The sequence below is a fragment of the Stegodyphus dumicola genome, chromosome 12 (genome assembly GCF_044657685.1).
Source record: "Stegodyphus dumicola isolate Sdum_Otavi_A_Nest chromosome 12, ASM4465768v1".
Taxonomy (NCBI): Eukaryota; Metazoa; Arthropoda; class Arachnida; order Araneae; family Eresidae; genus Stegodyphus; species Stegodyphus dumicola.
Genome location: NC_140779.1, coordinates 73,427,417 through 73,446,143, shown reverse-complemented (window position 1 = coordinate 73,446,143; position 18,727 = coordinate 73,427,417). Strand labels below are relative to the sequence as shown.

The following is an 18,727-nucleotide window of genomic DNA, read 5'->3' as shown; positions in this document are numbered from 1 at the left end:
AAATTCTTTTTTTTTTTTCCCCAATAGCGGACAGTTGCCTATAACGGCATTCGCCACTCCTAAAGCCAAAAGTGGTGACAATTTTACTGTCGAGGTATCTAATAGGTGGCCACCATTACCCCCTATGAAGGGACAGACAATTTTATACCCATGCCTTCTCCGGGTTTCGAAACCGGGCTCTTTAGTATCGCAGTCAGGGTCCCCTGATCACTATACCGTCTGCGCGGCATTAGCCTGAAGTACTTGTTTTAAAGCAATAGACTATACATAATGTTCCTTTTGTAATAAATACTTCATTTTTTAAAACTTCACTAAAAAGACCTTTTTAAGGAGAATAACTGACATTTTATTTGACCATAATCCAAATTGGTAGCATGATTTATTAATAAAGAGAAATAGTTAAAGTAAGTCTATATTTTGTTATAAAATACTGCTGTGATTTTGATATTTTTTGGCTAAATGTAATTAAACAGTAATTAATAGTCTTAAGTTGCTATAACTAGCATAACATTCTAAAGAACTGTAGCCGATTCATTGCACTAAATTATTTTGTAAGAGATTTTTCGTGCGTCTCAAATTTACTATTAAACTTTCTATTCAAGACATTTTAAATAATATTCAAACGAAACAGAGAATTTTAAATAAGCATATATTTTAGTATCTCACACATAAACTATCAGTTTTCATGCTCTGACTTGATTGCTAACAAATGTATTGCCTACAGGTTGCTATCTTGGAGAAGCCTTTGGATTTGTATGTCTGTGGTGGATCGCTTTTGGACGAATACTGGGTACTGACCGCAGCTCATTGTGTGGATGATTAGTAAGTGAAATATTTAATTTCACGCTTTTTCGGAAATACTACACAGCAAGTTTTCTCTTTATACACTGGTATTGATGATTTCTAAAAGTTAACATTCTGTCTGCATCCTAATACATCGAATCAAAGAGGAAATAGTAGTGGTACATCATAGCTTTATTAATTTTTTTATTTTGCTCAGATTGTTTCTTATTTGTCATCTTGTACATGGTAAGCAAATTTCTTATACTTTGCAACTTATATCGCTTTAATGCTAGTTTTAATGCTAGTTAATTAGATAATCAGTCAGTCTGTTAACCACTGAAATATTCTTCAACAGTAGTCAACTTGGATATATATGAAAGAATAATTACTTACAGTAACTTGAGTACTGTTGAAATATAAAATAGAAATTTTATGTGAGATGCCAGTCAATTTTCATGCGTTGTTAATGCTTGTGTGAAGCGAAGAAATAAGCTGCTTGGAAAGAACCATAGGCTTTCTAAGCTTTTCTAATTGTTGGGATTATGTCGGGAACACTAAGTAAACCTATCTAGCCTTTATACACTTATTACAAAGAAACGTATAAGTTGATCATAATTACAATTAATCAAATCAGAATTTAACATAACTAAGTTTGACATTCATCTACGATACATATGGGGTGACGTTTAATAGTTTAAAATTATTCTCTGCATACACTATTAAACGACAGAACGGTAGAAGTGCCTTCTCGCTCATGATATACATTAAAGTAAAGGAACCATTTTGTTGTTTCTGAACAGAGATTTGTCAGACAGTTCTGTTATGCTGTCTGCATGCTACAACTTCCAGACTATTGGCATTGGGTTGTATCCAGCGCTTATGAAATGCATCGAAGTGCAGAAAAAAAAATACATACCAGGTTTAAATACAAAGTTGCAACTATTAAAATTCCAATTCACATATTTTCAGTCTTTTCAGCGTTCTTGAATTCTTGCATACTATCATATTTGTTGTGTACCTTGTGCATTCATCACAGTTAAAAAAGCAGTTGCCGACGAAATTAATTTGTAGCATTGTTTATTAAGTAGTTATTAGTATCTGAACTTTTACTTTAGCTTCTTTCCGTAATTCTAACCAGAAATCAAACTGGTTGCTGCGTATTTAAGCCGAAGATTTGAATGTTTTAGAGTTACAGCGTCTGGTAGTCTCTCATTGAAGTTATGTACTATCTCTAGCTCTGAAGTTCTATCTCTAGCTCGCATTGCAGTTATGTTACACCCCCTGTTTCTCGAGTTTCAGCCAGCTAGCCGGCTTTAAAAGCACGGCGTTAATTACTTGATTTAGCAACATGTTTTTAAAATTGAACCTGTACGTATGGATGGTACAAACTGTACAAATGGATGGTACAAGCTGTGATCCATTTGTAAAGCTTAAAAAGACTATTTTGTGTGTAATTTCAGACTACGTGACTTGAATTTAAACTTTCATTTTTGTACTATTTTAAATATTCTCAAGTAGCGGAGTTATATTTTATAGCACAAGCGGTATGTTTCGTTCATTTAAAAAGTTCTATATAAAGCTCATTTTTACCTTTCTAAGAATTTGTCATCTAAATTCAGACTAAAACCATCACTCGCTTCTCAGTGTAATAGGATTTGTAAGACACTGAGTTAAGCTTCTGTACAAGCAGTTCTTTATAAATTAAATAACGAAATAGTCTGTTTAATTTCGAATATCATTTTAATCACGCTTTAAACTCATTTTCTTTTTACAGTTCTACAGCTCGAATTCTCAAGGTTCGTCTCGGGGAACACGATGTATCGTCTCTGGCCGAACGACACCCCCACGAAGAATTCGATGCAACGAGAATCGTTCTGCATCCCCGCTTCAACAACGAGACGCTAGAGAACGATATCGCTCTTCTTCAACTATCCAGTCCCGTAAGACGAAAGCCTCACATAAACATCATCTGCATTCCAGACACGGAGACAGAGGAAAGAGAGCTTCTGGCGTCATCTTCGTGTTATATCACAGGTTGGGGCAGGAGAACAGAATGTGAGTGCATAAACATTAGCCCTACCTCTGCAGCTTCACTTAAACTCCTTGATAATGTTACTTAATACAGGTTATTCGTAGCGGGAAGCGTGAGAAATGAAGCGGACTATTCCGGGTTTCAGTCACCAATCTTCCACTTGCTAACTGGATGTATTAATTACATGAGGGAATGTGATAATCCCTTACATTTTGCATTTCTTACAGGACTGTTTGGGATAGGCACGAAACTTTGTGAATCAAATCCAAATGATGTTAAGTTACCGTCTAGTACAAATTTTAGTTCGGTCGCTACTGTAGAGACTATTATGCGTTTCAGAGCGTATAAAGTGTAAATTTTACAGTCTATCACCGGAGTTGAATGACACATCTTTCATTTGGCCGTTAGACGTGCAAACCATTTAAATCACGACAACATACAGGGAAGATTGCGTTTATTCCTTGCATTTTTACCTAATGGCATGCTATTGGATGCAGTTATGTAGAGAAGCGTGCTGTTACTTAGTAACTAGCACAGATGCAGTTTAATTCGTAATCAGCAAAAATTTATTTACCACCGCTTACGGACTACAAAAACAGAACAGAGTAAACCTGTTCCTTGCATGTCACAATTTTATTAACCCACTCACTTTCACCTCTCATACTTAAAAAATAAAAAGGCAAAACATGCTGTTTAAGACCAGGTAGGATTTTAAGTAGATTTATACTTAAATGTATTTAAGAAAGCAATAGGAACATCAACGTAATTATAATTGATGATAACTAGTTTGACATGTACAAAGTTTTGAAACATAATTAAAAGCAAGATTTTTAAATTTTAACTGCGCATTTACAAAAACGAATGAAAGAGTACATTATGAAATTCAATTATGGGGAAAATACTGGATGTAGTGGTATGGAAGTGGATGATTCTGATAGAGGATTTGATAGTATAAATCAGCTTGAAAGTCATAAGTTGATAAAATGTCTTATACATATTTAACAACATTGCTTTGTCTTTCAGCAAAATGTGTATTATACAGAAATATAAATGTAAAGATAATTTTAAAAACATTTCTTTATGAGCGCTTTTAATTTCTTAAAACAGAATAATAGAAATATACAGAAATTACTCAGTTTTGTTTGGTTCAAATAAAAGTATTGATTACTTTCATAAAATAAATCACAAGATTTAAGCACTCACAAAAGCAAGAGTCCATTTCTTGCAAAGATTCAGAAAACTCCTGGAAGCTACATTAACTCAAGATTTACACAAAGCTGGTCCATAATCTCAACAGGGTAAGGATAATAGCTAAACGTAGGTTTATCAAGAAAGAAATTCAAAACGAATAATTAAATAATTTCAGCATCATTTAAATAATGTTCAATTTGATCAAATATTTCGATTGATCGAGTGAAAGAGTTAAAACTTGCTAAGAAAATTTAATATTAATACTTAATATGTTTCGTCGGCGAGAAACATACAGTTCCACGTATCGAAAATTTCATATCATGAAATTTCAAATAAATAAAATATTATTATAACTTCAGAAACAACACTTCATTTATTTCAAGTGACAACTTCCCACCAGCTGAAATTCGCGGAGCCTTGGGTTTGGTTTATTTAATCATGGCAAAGCACACTAGGGTTATCTGCGTAAGGGAAGGGATGCCTTCGTGGAGGACTTTCTAGGGGAAACTGACTCGTATACACGTTACACATGGGGAAAACCACGAAAACGCCCATGCAGCCAGCCCGTTTGCGGGACTCGAACCTCGGACCGAACTAACAGTGTTCAGCGACTTTACCGCTCGGCCGCTGGTGGGCCCGCGGAGCCTTGGGAATAAGATTTGAAGCAAGTAATCCCTCACTAATTTATTTTTTTAACTTTTAATCTAATATCGAAATAGAATTAAGAGGGAGAGTTAAATTCTTATTTAGACAAATAATAGCTCCAGTATTAATTTTTATTCATTTATTATAAGATTATATGTTTACTATAAAGCATTTTTAATTTAATCACTCGGGCTCTCAGTCGGGTGAATGTTTACGTCTCCAGTTTTCGCCACGTTTAATGATGATAGTTACAATAAAAATAATACCAATAATTTATGATCACGTTTGTCAGCGACTATTTTGACTACATTAAACGATAAAAAAAATCCTTCAAAAAAATAGATATAATACAAATACGGCAACAAACATATAAGTAAGTACTTTCACAGAATTCACAGAATCTGCATAAGGAAACTAAATAAATTTGTTTATGAACTCTCTGAAATGTCTATAACTCAAAAGTCCATTCAGAAGCTTTCTATGTGACCGATGCTATATCCGTAATCTTAATAGTCAGCACCCATTGCTCTCTCTTTCCCTGGAAGTTCGGTTTGGTTAATTACGGCACAGCCTCAAGGGCTATCTGCGTAAGGGAAGAGATACCTTCATGGAGAACTTTCTAAGGTAAACTAACTCGTATACATGTTACACATGGGGAGAACCACGAAAGGGACCATGCGGCCACCCCATTTCCGGAATTCGAAACTCGGACCAAACTACCAGCGTTCAGCGACTTTGCCGCTTGGCCACAATTCCCTGGAAGAGAACGCGCAAATGTAAAATTTTAATTTAGGCAAAAAAGCAGCAACCTTAGTTTGACGTAGAATGTTTTCGTTCCCCCCTCCACATATGAAGGGAAGGGGGGCTTCTAAGAAATTTTGATGCTTTGAAGAAGGAGTTATCACCATCAAATTGGTAGAGTTCTTCGGAATCGACGCCAAACTAAGGGTCCCCCCCCCACCTAATTTTAAATGGTTGATTAGAATGGAAAACAAACTATTTGGTGACTTAATCCCTGAAATTTTTATGAGAGCTGGCAATTTTTATAATCTATTTTGACCTTAGTTGGCGACATTAGCTGAAAGAATAATTCTAAAATGCTTTGATAATATTAACCGAACTGTTGATCATGAGATACTTCTTTTTGTGTACAAACGTACGGAAATTCGACAATTCGATAATAATCTCCGAATAATAACATTAACTGCAATCACATTGGTTTGTTTTGGTTTATTTGAGTATGGCAAATCACACGAAGGCTATCTACCTAAAGTAAGCTGCGTCAGCTGTTAACGAGTTAAAAGCCAAAATAAAGGCGCAGTTACATTTGACTTTGAAAAATACTGTTCATAATATAAATTTTTCCTTTACAACTTGTGCGAAGGTCTTGCTAATAATAATTTATTTATGCACATTTGTTTTATTATTTTATTTGATTATTAGTGTTGCATTAATTTATTTACCTACTTATCCTTTATTTCATGTATTTTATTAATTTTTGTTTTATTTATTATTTTTCTTAACTTCAGCTGCTCGTTGTTGATTGTCAATTTTTTTTAATTTCATTTCTAAATTGTTATATCTTTGATTATTATACTAGAACATTTTCAAAATTTTGGAAAATTTAATTTTAAATTGGATTAAAGCAAAACATACTAGGGCTATCTGTTTAAAAGGAAATGTGTCTTCGTGGAGGATTTTCTAGTTAAAATTGGTTTGCATTTAGGTAACATACAGTTAAAACCTAAATAAGATCGAATATACTTCATGCAAATTTACGTTAAAAAATCGACATAATTCGCAAGAATAAAATACGACGCATTATACATGTGAGACTGGCGACTAAGTGCGTATCACTCACGATAGATTAAGAATCAAAACGTTATCAGGAAAGTAACTGCACATGCGTTGTCAGTAAAACAAAAGTTTTATTCTAGACAACGTAACGCAAAGACGATTTTCGACCTAATGTTGTGAGAATTACTCGGAGAATACAAAAAAGCATTGGATCGTTAAATTCGGAACCATGATTTTCAGTCTTCCTTCCTGTTGTATCTTCTCCTTCCTCATCCACGCCCTATTAATCGGGTTTTTAACTGCTCTAGAACATGAATGAAAGTGTACACATGCGTGGCTTTTAACTTGTTTTCATTGATTTCGATTTGTTTTCTTCTGTTTTCCATTCTAGCTTCCAACCATTCCTTCGTGCTGAAAGAAGTGAACGTCCCCATATGGCGAGTAGGGGACTGTGAGTCGGCTCTGCAGCTCCAGTTTGGCTCCGACTTCACCTTACCCGGCACTTCCTTGTGCGCAGGCGCAGAAGGCAGAGATGCCTGTGATGTGAGTATTGAAAATCTTGAAAATCTGCTCGAACTTGAACAAAACGGACATATGTCGAAAGTTATAAAATTATCTGCAGATAACAAAGAAAAAATAATTAAATGTAGAAAAGGGGTAGAAAACTTAATTGCTATCTTTAGATAACAATCTAGCATGTCAAATGTTTATAAAAAAGTGTAAAGTCATTTTTAGAATTTTTCGAAGCAAAGAAGCTGAAGAAATCCATAATGCCCTTGCCGGACCTCCCGAATAAGCATCGAAATTGCTTCCACTTACGTCACGAATTATAGTCCACAACCTTTTGTTTGGGTGCCACTTGCAGAGTCTTAGAATTTTTCGAAGGAAAGAATCTGAAGAAATCCGCAATGCACTTGCCGAGATTCGAACTCCGGATCTCCCGAATACGTTTCGAGCATGCTTCCACGTACACCACGAAGGCATGCGGAAAGGAAGGAAAAAATACCTTCATAATTTTTTTTTTAAAAAAAAGAACACACCAATATTTGCCTTCTCTTTTTTTTTAATAGAAATAATATCTAGCCCCAAAATGAAATTAAGTCATTATATTTCTATGAAATTAAAAACAAAGTAAAAAATAATTTCGATTTGAAAAGGTCTTCAGCATAAAATAGTACATTTAGAAAAAATAAAAAATATTAAAAAGTATACTATCCTTTTTAATAAAATAATAATTTTTAATAAATTTTAATAAAATTAAAAATCGGAATAATTAAAAACACCAGTTAGTATATTGCTACAAAATTTAATCGTGATCATTGGATATTGTTCTGGATGTAGACTACAGCCTGAGCAAAAAGTAGGGTCAGAATCTTTTTAAATTGACCAATTACAAAGTATCAGAACATTTATTTTATTTATGTGAAATAATATTTGTTTTTTATGTAATATCACGATACTGAATAATGTTCTTTGTAAAATACTTTTAAGAAATTCTGTAAAATTCCTTTAAATTAAAAACTTTATTGAACAACTAGTTTTATAACTCTGCTCTATTATAGTTTTAATCATAAAATAAGTATATGACATGTAATTTTATAATATCGTTGTGCCGGAATTCGAATCTCGGAGGAGGCTTGGATGTTTCTAAGTGTATAGTGTCTGTGAGGTGCGGGAGCATTTTAAATACTGTGACTTGAAAGTCTTGTAGACAAGTACGGTAATAAGGGGAAAAGTGTGGGAGACACTCGGCAGGGCCGATCCTAGCGGGAGGTAAGATACGTACACAGCATGTAGGCGGCAAACGTTAACGGCGGCGAAATGACTATCAAACATATTATATTTCTGTAAAACAGGGCAGCCAGTTTTAATTTTAAAATGGTCAATTTTAATTTTCACACAGTCAAGGATTGGTACTGAATCCTTGACTGTGTGAAATATCCTCATCCCTCGTATCCGTTCCCAGTCTTGCGTTCTGTACCAAAATTGGGGGGAAGCTATAAGGTATTTTTCCCGCCTTTTTAGCATGCCTTCGTAGTGCGGTGGTCTGCACGCTCGGCGCGTATTCCAGAGGTCCGTGGTTCGATTCCCGACGAAGGTGTTCCTCATTTTTCAAGTCTCCTCCTTCCAAAAAATACCTAATGTCTCTACAGTGGCTCCAGAACTAAAAGGGTGTTGGATGATGATTCTCCTCACCCAGGATTTGACGATTGGGTTCCCTAAAAACCCCAGTCCCCTTTAAAAGTGGGAGTATATAAGGTATTTCTGCCGCCTTCCTAGCATGCCTTCGTGATGTAGTGGTTCTGCACGCTGGGCCGGTATTCCACAGGTCCGTGTTTCGATACCCGGCGAAAGGCGATTGCTCATTTTTCATCTTGCCTGCTTCCAAAAAATAACTTATGTCTTTACAAAGCTTCCTTTTGCTTACGAGTGTAATTCAGTCACGCGCCTGTGCTGCATCGCCTTGTTGATGAGTCAGTTGCATTGGCCACTTTCATCAAATGCATTAAGTTGCAAGCATCAGGCAGTTTGGAACAAAAAATGTTACGATAATCCCGTTGCTAAATAAAAGTTCTTATTATCATCGGCTGTTAACAGCATCAGTTTATTGCAGACATGATTTCATCGAAAAACTGAAAAACAACAAATAGTTTGCGGAGAATTTTCTTGAAGTTGCTTGAAAGAAATTTGTTTTTAAAAGTGATTTTTATCTATAAATAAATTAAACAATATTTACTACATTTGTTTTTTTATTTAAAATAGTATCAGTAGTGTTAAAATTTTTAAAAATTGCCTTAACGATTTCATGAAAAGAACGACCTTTGAATAAAATTAGAAAGAAGTACACAGCGAGGATTGCAATTTACACATTACTTAATTTCTCAGTAGGCTCCATCGTTATCATTATATTTTACTTTGAATGTGATGAACATACACAACAAGTTAAGATGAAAACTGTGCACTCGATCTTATTTTGATTTTGCACTTTAGAAATTTATGAATTAGTAGCATAAAGTAACAATTGTTCAAGAGCATTATACGTAACATAGATAAAATAACATTTTAAACAGTTTACTTCATTACAGTAACGAGTTACTTTTATAATATAGAAAATTAATGAACAGTCCAAGATCTTTAGCGTTTTGGTCTTGTCAACTGAGTATTCCAAAAATTTTATTTTTGTGTTTTCCTTTGAAAAATGCTGATGTGACTGAAAAAGAAAACAAAATTTTCTTTTTAGTACCTCGAGGGAATTTAATTGTTCTCGCTGCCCTAATTTTGCACCCTCGCAAAACAGAAGTTGTCTTAACTTGTGATATATTATTTATTCAAATTCTCGAACACAAGTCACTCACTGGAAAACAAAATACATAATTACGTTTTCGGCAATAATTTTCTTCATTAAATAAATAACTAAATGCAGAAAGCTGCACGGGATGTTGATTCACAATGCCAATTCTTCCCATAAACCATCATCAGTTTCAAGCGTATTGTATTTAGAAGTAGTGTTTTGAATAGTTTTTGTTAAATTTATGATTTTATGAATTTCCACGGACTCATTTCAACTAGTTCGGCCTATCGTAGCTGTTGAGCTAATACTGTTTGAGTTTTTCAATTGAATATGAAGATCAAATGACTCTTTTTTTGTTAATTTTTATATTTTTAAGTGAAAAATATTTAATTTTTTAAATGTTTAAAGTAAATACTTCTTTAGCTAGTTAAATTTCAATCTGAAATTTTTAGTTTGCATTTTTTCTGCAGACAAGGTACTCAAACAGAGTTTTGAATAAAGAGAGAGATAAATGTAGGTAGAAAATATTTACCGTTACACTTATAAACTTCTTCATCCGAAAAATTGCCCCCGTAAATTGTGAACTTGAATGGAAGAAAGTGGAACTTGTTAGACAAGCTTACTGAAATCAGTAAAGTGAAAACTAGATTTTTTTCCCTGGGTGTCAGTTTATTGGGGCAAGAAACTGTTTCATATAAAGGGGCTTACATCATGAAGGAAAGTGTGATAAATTGGATCAATCATTTGCGTGAGGCATCCAAATTCAGCCCAGTTTGACACAAATGTTCCATTTAGTTGCAGTTTCATTTATCAAATTGTAATATATTTATTCATGTATAGTGAATCTTCTGATTATTATTACCTCCCTGAGACAACCATCTCTAAAAGTGACCAGTGCTTCTGAGGTCTTATGTAAATATGGGGAATGAATATTACTACTCGAACGGTAGACCTCCACAGAGAAACCCAAATCATTTGGAACAGTGAATGTTTGTTTTAGAGAACATTCAGGGAAATCAAAATCATTCCTCATTTGTTTTTGCGCGTAACCCTGTATTAAGAATATGTTTGGACGGCACTGCGAATATAAGAGTTTTTCTTATACGACATATTTTTATGTAATCTCCTTTAATCACTGCTTCGGGAATATTTCTTAGCTGCATGGCTGAAATCAATTTATTCTGAGAGAAATTTCCTGATTTTTCGTCTGAGCTCTTGTAACGGAAATTATTGATTTCTCTATGTATATGGCATACTAGTACATATTTGTAATGTTTTTAGTAATACTTTTATACCTATCCTTGAAGGAATAAAAGATAGCATTTTTCGATGAATGCTGTGTATAATATGTAATAATTCCAATTAATTTAGGTACTATTCCAGAAATTCGCTCTGCAACAGTTCTAAATTATCGCTGCAACAGTTCTAAATTAAGTTAATTTTGTTTCATGTTTATTGCTTTGGTATAATATTTATTTAAAGTATATAAAATTAATAGTTTTTGTTTAATGACTTTTGTAGATGATTATATTTGCATATGAATCTTGTTTATTTTTAGCATATGCTTTCCTACTAAAATTATTAAAAATTACTTTTCTTTAAAACAAATCTCATATTTATTAACACGAGAACAATGTTATTTTCCCCGTTTCGCTCAGATAATATTCTCTTTAGAAAACGAAGCGCTATTCATTTCTTGCAGGATAAAATATTTAATTTAACTTCAGAATTTTTAACATTTAGCAAGAGAGTCATCTAATAGCAATACATATTTTAATAATTTTTAATGCTTTAAAAACTAGAAAGAGATAAAAAAAAAAGGACAGAAATACTAATACTAAAATTCGAGCTTCTAAGAAATACTCTTTGTTTTTTGATTTTTAACTTTGTTTTTTTTTCGAAGTGATTCTGATAATGTCAAAAAAAAAAAAAAAACAATGTATGCATTTCTGTTATTTTTTAGGTTTGCTAAAATTATAGTGGCATATTTTGCTTTATAATTATCAGTGTTATCGTATTAAAAAGTAAATGTTACTATAGAAAGCATTTCGTCATTTGATGAAACGACAACAGCAGATCCAAAACCAATGGATCTTATTACCTTCTCATTTCTTCTTCCTCTTCTCTCATCTCATTAACTTCTACTTATGAGATATATTAAAAGAAATGCTAATTAATAAGCTTATGATAATAAATTGCACACAGTGCAATAACTGAAATTATTGGTGCAACTCACATTATCACTCACATTGCAACTCACACTCCAGTCAAATTATAAAAATAGTGGAAACTATAGAATAAAACGTTAGCACAGAAGAGATTACCATTAATTATTTTTGTGATGCAAAATATCTCTCAACATATGTTATCACAATTGCACCTATATTCGGTACCTACTGTATGCGTTCATTTGCTTACCGTCTGCATCATGTCTTGCAGTTTGCAATAACTTTGTCCACTTGCAAATAAATGCACATGATCAAAATCGTAAAAACAACCTTGTATTTAGCATAAGTATATTGAAACACTGAATCGATTTCGAGGGCAGCTAAAGGTCTCTCCTCATCAGGAGAAAGAAATACATAGAAAGAAGAAAAATAAAGAGGAAGGAGTCTCAGAAACAGTGCTGATAAGGACCACGTGTTTCTGACACTCCTTCCTTTTTATTTTTCTTCTTTCTATGTATTTCTTTCTTCTGATGAGGAGGGATTTTTAGCTGCCCTCGAAATCTATTGAGTGTTTCAATATACTTACGCTAAATACAAGGTTGTTTTTACGATTTTGATTGTCACATTAGCGCGTTTCTCTTCTAGTCTAAATGCACATGAGCCTGACATGTGATGATGATCGAGTTGCATAAAATATTTGTGGTTGCATCAGTATTTATAAGCTGTACGATATATTATGACGAGTGTAAATTTACCTTCTAGGGTGACGGAGGTGGTCCTCTTGTGTGCTTAAAGAAATCTCGATGGTACCAAGTGGGCGTCATTTCTTTTGGCATTGGATGTGGACGGCGGAACATTCCAGGTGTATACACGCGAGTTCAAGCCTTCTCCTCCTGGATCTACGCCACAGTCACAAGGTACGGGCGGCCCACCACTTGAACATTGCCTACGTCTTATTATTAAAGGAGGCTTCTCCTATGTGCTGAAGTTTTACAGACTGCTTGTACCAAACTATTAGAAGAGATGAAGTTTCTTCCAAAGGAATATAAACTCACTTGTGCTATTTTGCCACAGGGTTGCGGGATTGTCGTATACCACAAAATTGCTTTTTTCCAGCTTTAATTGGCAACAAAAAATGCATTTGGCATTTTAGAGATTTTTTTTGTGTGTATATTGAAATTATTTTCATAAAACATACGCATAATCATTTAAAGCTTTCCTCAGAATTTGATGGTTTAGTACCTTGCATATGGAACTGTTTTTACCTACATATTGATGTTTCTTGCGACTTTGTAATTCTTCAGTTTGCAGCAATAATGATAGCCGATTAGAATACAAAGTCCGGTTTATCTCTCTACGAGGTTGCTGATGCAGTTTTAGTTATGCAAATCAACAAATATTCGCAGAGTACACAGTAAATAGGTTACAGATGCCAACAGAGAAAATCCTTGAAGTATTTATGAAATAAACAGTTTTATTTTTGTGAATAACCCCTACCTATAATGGAAGTGTTATGCTAGCGATGTAGGAGGGTCTTAACACTTGCGGTATCCAAATCTTTTTGTTACTGTTGCTGTCACATACAAATGCTTTATTCGGTGTCTACGGCATCCAAGAAATGTATGTCTCCAAGATGAGTTTCGACAAGACCAGACAAAAGAAAAACCTCTTGAGGCTCTTGAAAACTGTTTTTTTTTTTTTTTTTTTTTTGAAAAGTTGTTACCGAAATTTCGCAATATATCCCAGCTGACGGCATATGCTGTGACTCGACATGCCTTAACGTTTTTTCTGAATTTATCCAATTCTGCACGAATCTGCAAATTTACTGCAGTATGATGTGTGACAGAGCAATTACTAAGTGCATTCACTCTTCTTTTCTAGAAATAGACTGTCAACACCAAAAAGAAAAAAAAAAATCACATTCCATGCTCCTCTGAGGTACCTTCCTCTCATATGGTAATTATTTTTACACTGTCCTGATACATTTTCAATGATGGTGGCGACGCTTAAAAGTCGTTAAGAAGTATGATAGTATTTGTATTTGGTAACACTTTTGAAACTACTCTGTAACCTATTTATTGACTTTCTCTCGTAGAGTGAAAAATACACATGTTTTTTCTTGCATATTTCTGTGATAAGTTGGATTTAAGTTAAATAATCTGGCAACCCTGTTCTGCCACAGCGTTATGTGTTATGCATAGTGCCATGAATGGAGCCTACATTGTCCAAGAGGATCCAAGAAGTTTTTCTCAACATAATGTACGTTTAAGACACTTTTATCTGCCACTTTTTAAAGGTACCTGTTATACTAGAAGAAACAGGAATAATTTTATTATTGTAAATTTTTGTGTTTTTATATACATTAAAATTTTTCATTCTGTAGAGTTTATGGTTCAATTTTTAAAAACAAATGATTATTCGGAGGCTTATGAAATGAATGTTATTTATTAAAATGCTGCATTTAGCATAAAGAGTAACTGAAACTACGTCAAAACAAAAGATTGGCTATTGAACGATTTATCGATTATTTATATAGTTTGACCGATAAATGAATTTACAGATATTTTGAAAGAGATCTCTAAAAACTTCATAATCACAAAAATTTTGTAGGATGAATCCTCAGTACGTGATCAATAAAACTATTTTCGTTAACATCAGAATCAGAGTTATTTTGACTTAGCCTAAGAAAGGGATGTCTTTGTGAAGATTTATAAACGAAACTGGTTAGTTTTTACATTACTTGTTGGTTAGTTTACTTATTACTTATGTATATAAGATATTTCTCCCGCTTTCCTAGCGTGCCTTCGTGGTGTACTGGTTCTGCACGCTGTGCCGGTATCCAGAGTTCCGTGGTTTGATTCCCGGCGAAGGCGATTGCTCATTTTTCATCTTTACTACTTCCAAAAAATATATTTAATGTCTCAACAGTGGCGCCCGAACTAAAAGGGTGCTGGATGAGGATTCTCCATACCCAGGATTTGGCGATTGGGCCCCCTAAAAACCCCAGTCGCCCTTTAAAAAGATAATTGTATAAGGTATTTCTCCCGCTTTCCTGGCGTGCCTTCGTGGTGTGGTTTTACACGCTGGGCCGGTATTCCAGAGAGCCGTGGTTCGATTTCCGACGAAGGCGTTTGCTAATTTTTTATCTTTCCCGCTCCCCCCCCAAAAAAAAATAATGTCTCTACATGTATAAACTGGTTAGTTTTTATATCATTTATATACAATGCTCTCAATCGTTCATCGGGGTTAAACCCTGTCGAATTGCCAGTGTTCAATGATTTCACCACTCCATAAAACACAGTTAAAGAATTAAAACTCATATACGTGAAACCTATATTTGCGCCCACCAGTGACCGATTTGGTAGAAGTGGGTTACATGGGAATTTCCATGGCTTTCTCGTATGTAAAGCGAGTGTATTTTCGTTAAAATATCCTTACGAAAGCATCCTTTCCTTCGGACAGATAGTCCTTGTGTGTATTGCCGTAATCCAAATAATTTAACAGCAACTCATTATAAAATCAAACGAGAATTTGTTATTCACAACTAAGTATGAATGCTAGGTTGTCAGTGAGGTACTATTTTTTGTGAACTTAAGATGCAGTTTAGATGAAAACAAAATTATTGCTCAGTTTTACACATGGTATTATGTCCAAGTATCAAACTGAATTGACCTGACATCCATTTTTTCTAAATTTTAGATTCTGTACTGTTAACTTTTGTGTCACAAGTAGAATTTGTGGTTTGTATATTTTCCATGAGTTTCATTCAACCATGAGCTCATTGGGATTAATCAATTTTAGTTAATTAAGCTTCAGTTGATTTACACATGTAACAGTAATTTCATAATTTGTTTCGCTGAGACATTTTAGGTAATTTAGATCAAGTATTGCGGAAATTTTTTAAAATGTTCTGGTGGTTCTTTTATCAGCATAAAAGGATGAAAAAAAAAAAAAGTTCTTTCATGCACATACTATTAAAAAATTCTTTGTATAAGCTGTAGCGGCTTGTTGCTTCAATAAAGGTAAATTTCATACCTTTTTCTCTTTTTGGAATGGATGACTCCTCATTTGTTTTAAATTGCAAATTATAATTAGGAAAGTAATATTCACGAAGAAAGAAAAGGCTAAATTCGCAGGGCGCAGTGCCAACTTAAATAGAGAAATTTCACGTAACTTTAGTTGGCTTCATTTTTCTCGTACATTAGCAACTTCGCAAAACATTTTGATCATGGTCGAGAATTTATTGTAGCAAAGGTGACGATGGTTACGGAAAGGAAACAGGAACTTAAATAACTGGTATGAAACGAAATAAACACTATATTATGCATTTTTAAATGAAATTTACATATAAATTTCAATCACATCATGGAAACGTGTTTTGTCCCTTTATTTGGACAAAAATTATCATGTATGTACACATTTCTTTGCACACGTGCAGTTTTTTTTTTCACTAAGTAGATTTTAAAAGGGGCCGTTCAGGATTGTAATTGTTTGCCGGATGTTAAGCAACGAAAGGAACTTTATCTAATTTCGGGAAACTACTTTAAATCGTATTCCAGAAAAACTCCAGATAATTCTAATTTCTGTTTTGAAAGAGGATTAATTAGCAGGATTTTTGCAGAAATTATAACGGAAAGTATATAAGTACGAGATTAGTCTAACAGATGTGATAAAAATTATAAAACGATAGGGAACAAAATTTCAAAATTTTCGGATTTATTCGATATGCACGATAAATTCTTGTATTTTGTAAATCTTAGAATACAATAATCAAAATCTCTAAAATTCGAAAACGCTTTGCAGGAAGCAAAGTTGCTGTCCTGATCATAATGTATAGAGGTATACGGATGAATAATTTTATGCCAACAACTTTTAAATAATGAAAACGCAGGACAATATAACATGCTTTGGTATGATTTTAGAGCTGCGTATATATTGGGAAAATATTGATAAATTGATTTCTTTAAAACTTGCATGTTACGACATCTATTATGTTGCAGCCCACTGAGAGCAGACGCTATACCTTCCTTCTATGTTTTGACTTCTCTGTGTGTATATGCGTATATTTGGAATAAACGTATTGTCTGTAAAGCTCTTTTAATTTTTTTCTAAGTTAGATTTCCGTTCTCTTGTACAAAGAGGTGAATATACTTTCTGGTGTCAGGTGTGGTGTGAGATGAGATATGGCAATTATATCAGTATTGTCAAATTTTGTGTAAAAATTTGTGTTGTAATGTGGGAGACGGGTCTGCCCGGAAACGAAAGCGGAAATTATGATAATTCAATTTTTTGGATTATGGTGAGTAAGAATTTTTTTAAAATAAGGTTTAGTGTTAAATCCTGTTGATTAGCGTTAGTTCGTGCTGAATTTGATGGGAATTTTTTTTTACTCATTGTATTCTATTTGACAGTTCAGTGTTGTTATTTTTATTTATTTATTTATTTCAATTAAGGTGAGGCTTAAGTCGCTTAAGTCATTAAAAAAAGATGAGCTGGCGATCATGGCGGAGGAGTTAGGATTAATAATTCTGATTGGAGTGAAAGTAGTTACTTTGAAAATTTCAATAGAAAGTTCAGAAGTTTATGTAAGTGATGCTGAATTCATAAAAAGTGTTCTTGATAATATTCTAGAGGAAAAGAAAATGCAATCTGAATGGCAAAAAACTCAGAAAAGAAAATTAAATTACAGTTAGAGAAAATAAAACTGTCTCAGCCAGAGGCGGAACCAGCAATAGCTAACACTAAAAACCACTTACCACACAATCACATGCTGAGACGTATCCCTCAAATCGAAGTAATGAAAATTTAATTAAAAGTGAAAAAATAGTATTTCGGTACCTACTAAAGCAGTATAATCACTTTGCCAATAAATTGAAAGAGCTTCTAGGACAAAAAAAGTATTCGAAAATTTAAAAGCAGAAATCCTATTGCATAGTTTGGAGAAAAGGTCACTAATTTATCATTAATATATATTGTACCTGAAGGTACAAGTATATGTGAAGGAAGAAGATATTAATGAATACTATAAATTAAAGTCTATGATTTTAACTAAATTTCAGCCAACCCTTCAAGAATGCTTAAATTATTTTCGTTCCACACAAAAATTCCATCTGAGAAATTCGTACAATTCGCGTCAATGTTAATTTTAAATTTTGAATAACATTGTTATTTGAGAAAGGTATTTAATTCCTTTTCCCAATTGACAATAATATTCACTTCGGGTGTAGTATAAAAAAGTGTACAGTAGAAATTGTTTCTGAGAGAAAGCTTATCATCATTATGATTCATTTTCCTAAAGAAAAGAAAATTCTTTCTTAAAAAAATGTTTCTAACGAAAAAAAAAATAGATAATGCTGATGCCACGCAAATGAGAGTCAAGGCTCAATAAGTCATCTGTGCTATTACTCATTTACAGTGCATAAACTAGCTGTATTAATAAAACAAAATTCAATAAAATAGCGCTCATTTTATGCGAAAATGGCTCAGATAAAAGTTGGTTTACAAATTCCCTTGCAAATGGCTTAAAACGAAAATCAATTAGAAAGAAGAAGGTTTTCTGTTTTCCTTTTTGACTCAGCAAAGCCTTTTGAGAAATTATATGAAATTGTAGACTTCAGGTCTAATGTTAAAAGTGCAGTGTCAGCGAATTTTTGTATAGCTTCTTCAAGTGTTCAATTACTGTGATAGATAATGCTTTAGAAACTAAAGAAAAGGGAGAGTTAAACGTAGTTGATAAAGCGTTGATATCTGAATTGGAGGAAAATTTTTAATTCATGATTGAGAGATATGAAACGGATTTATTATGAAACTTTAAAGTTA

The 18,727-nt window shown here is 33.5% G+C and overlaps 1 protein-coding gene across 1 annotated transcript in view; it reads left to right on the top strand.

The window, feature by feature from the left end:
• LOC118199844 (chymotrypsin-like protease CTRL-1) overlaps window positions 1–14,292 on the top strand; it is a 60,539-nt gene extending 46,247 nt beyond the window's left edge. Inside the window, exons 4-7 of the mRNA XM_035371706.2 lie at window positions 725–822; window positions 2,558–2,838; window positions 6,840–6,991; window positions 12,671–14,292. Of these exons, the coding sequence (XP_035227597.1) occupies window positions 725–822; window positions 2,558–2,838; window positions 6,840–6,991; window positions 12,671–12,847 (708 nt within the window). The 3' untranslated portion in view covers window positions 12,848–14,292. The remainder of the gene's footprint in view (window positions 1–724; window positions 823–2,557; window positions 2,839–6,839; window positions 6,992–12,670) is intronic.
• Window positions 14,293–18,727: the final 4,435 nt, after the last annotated feature.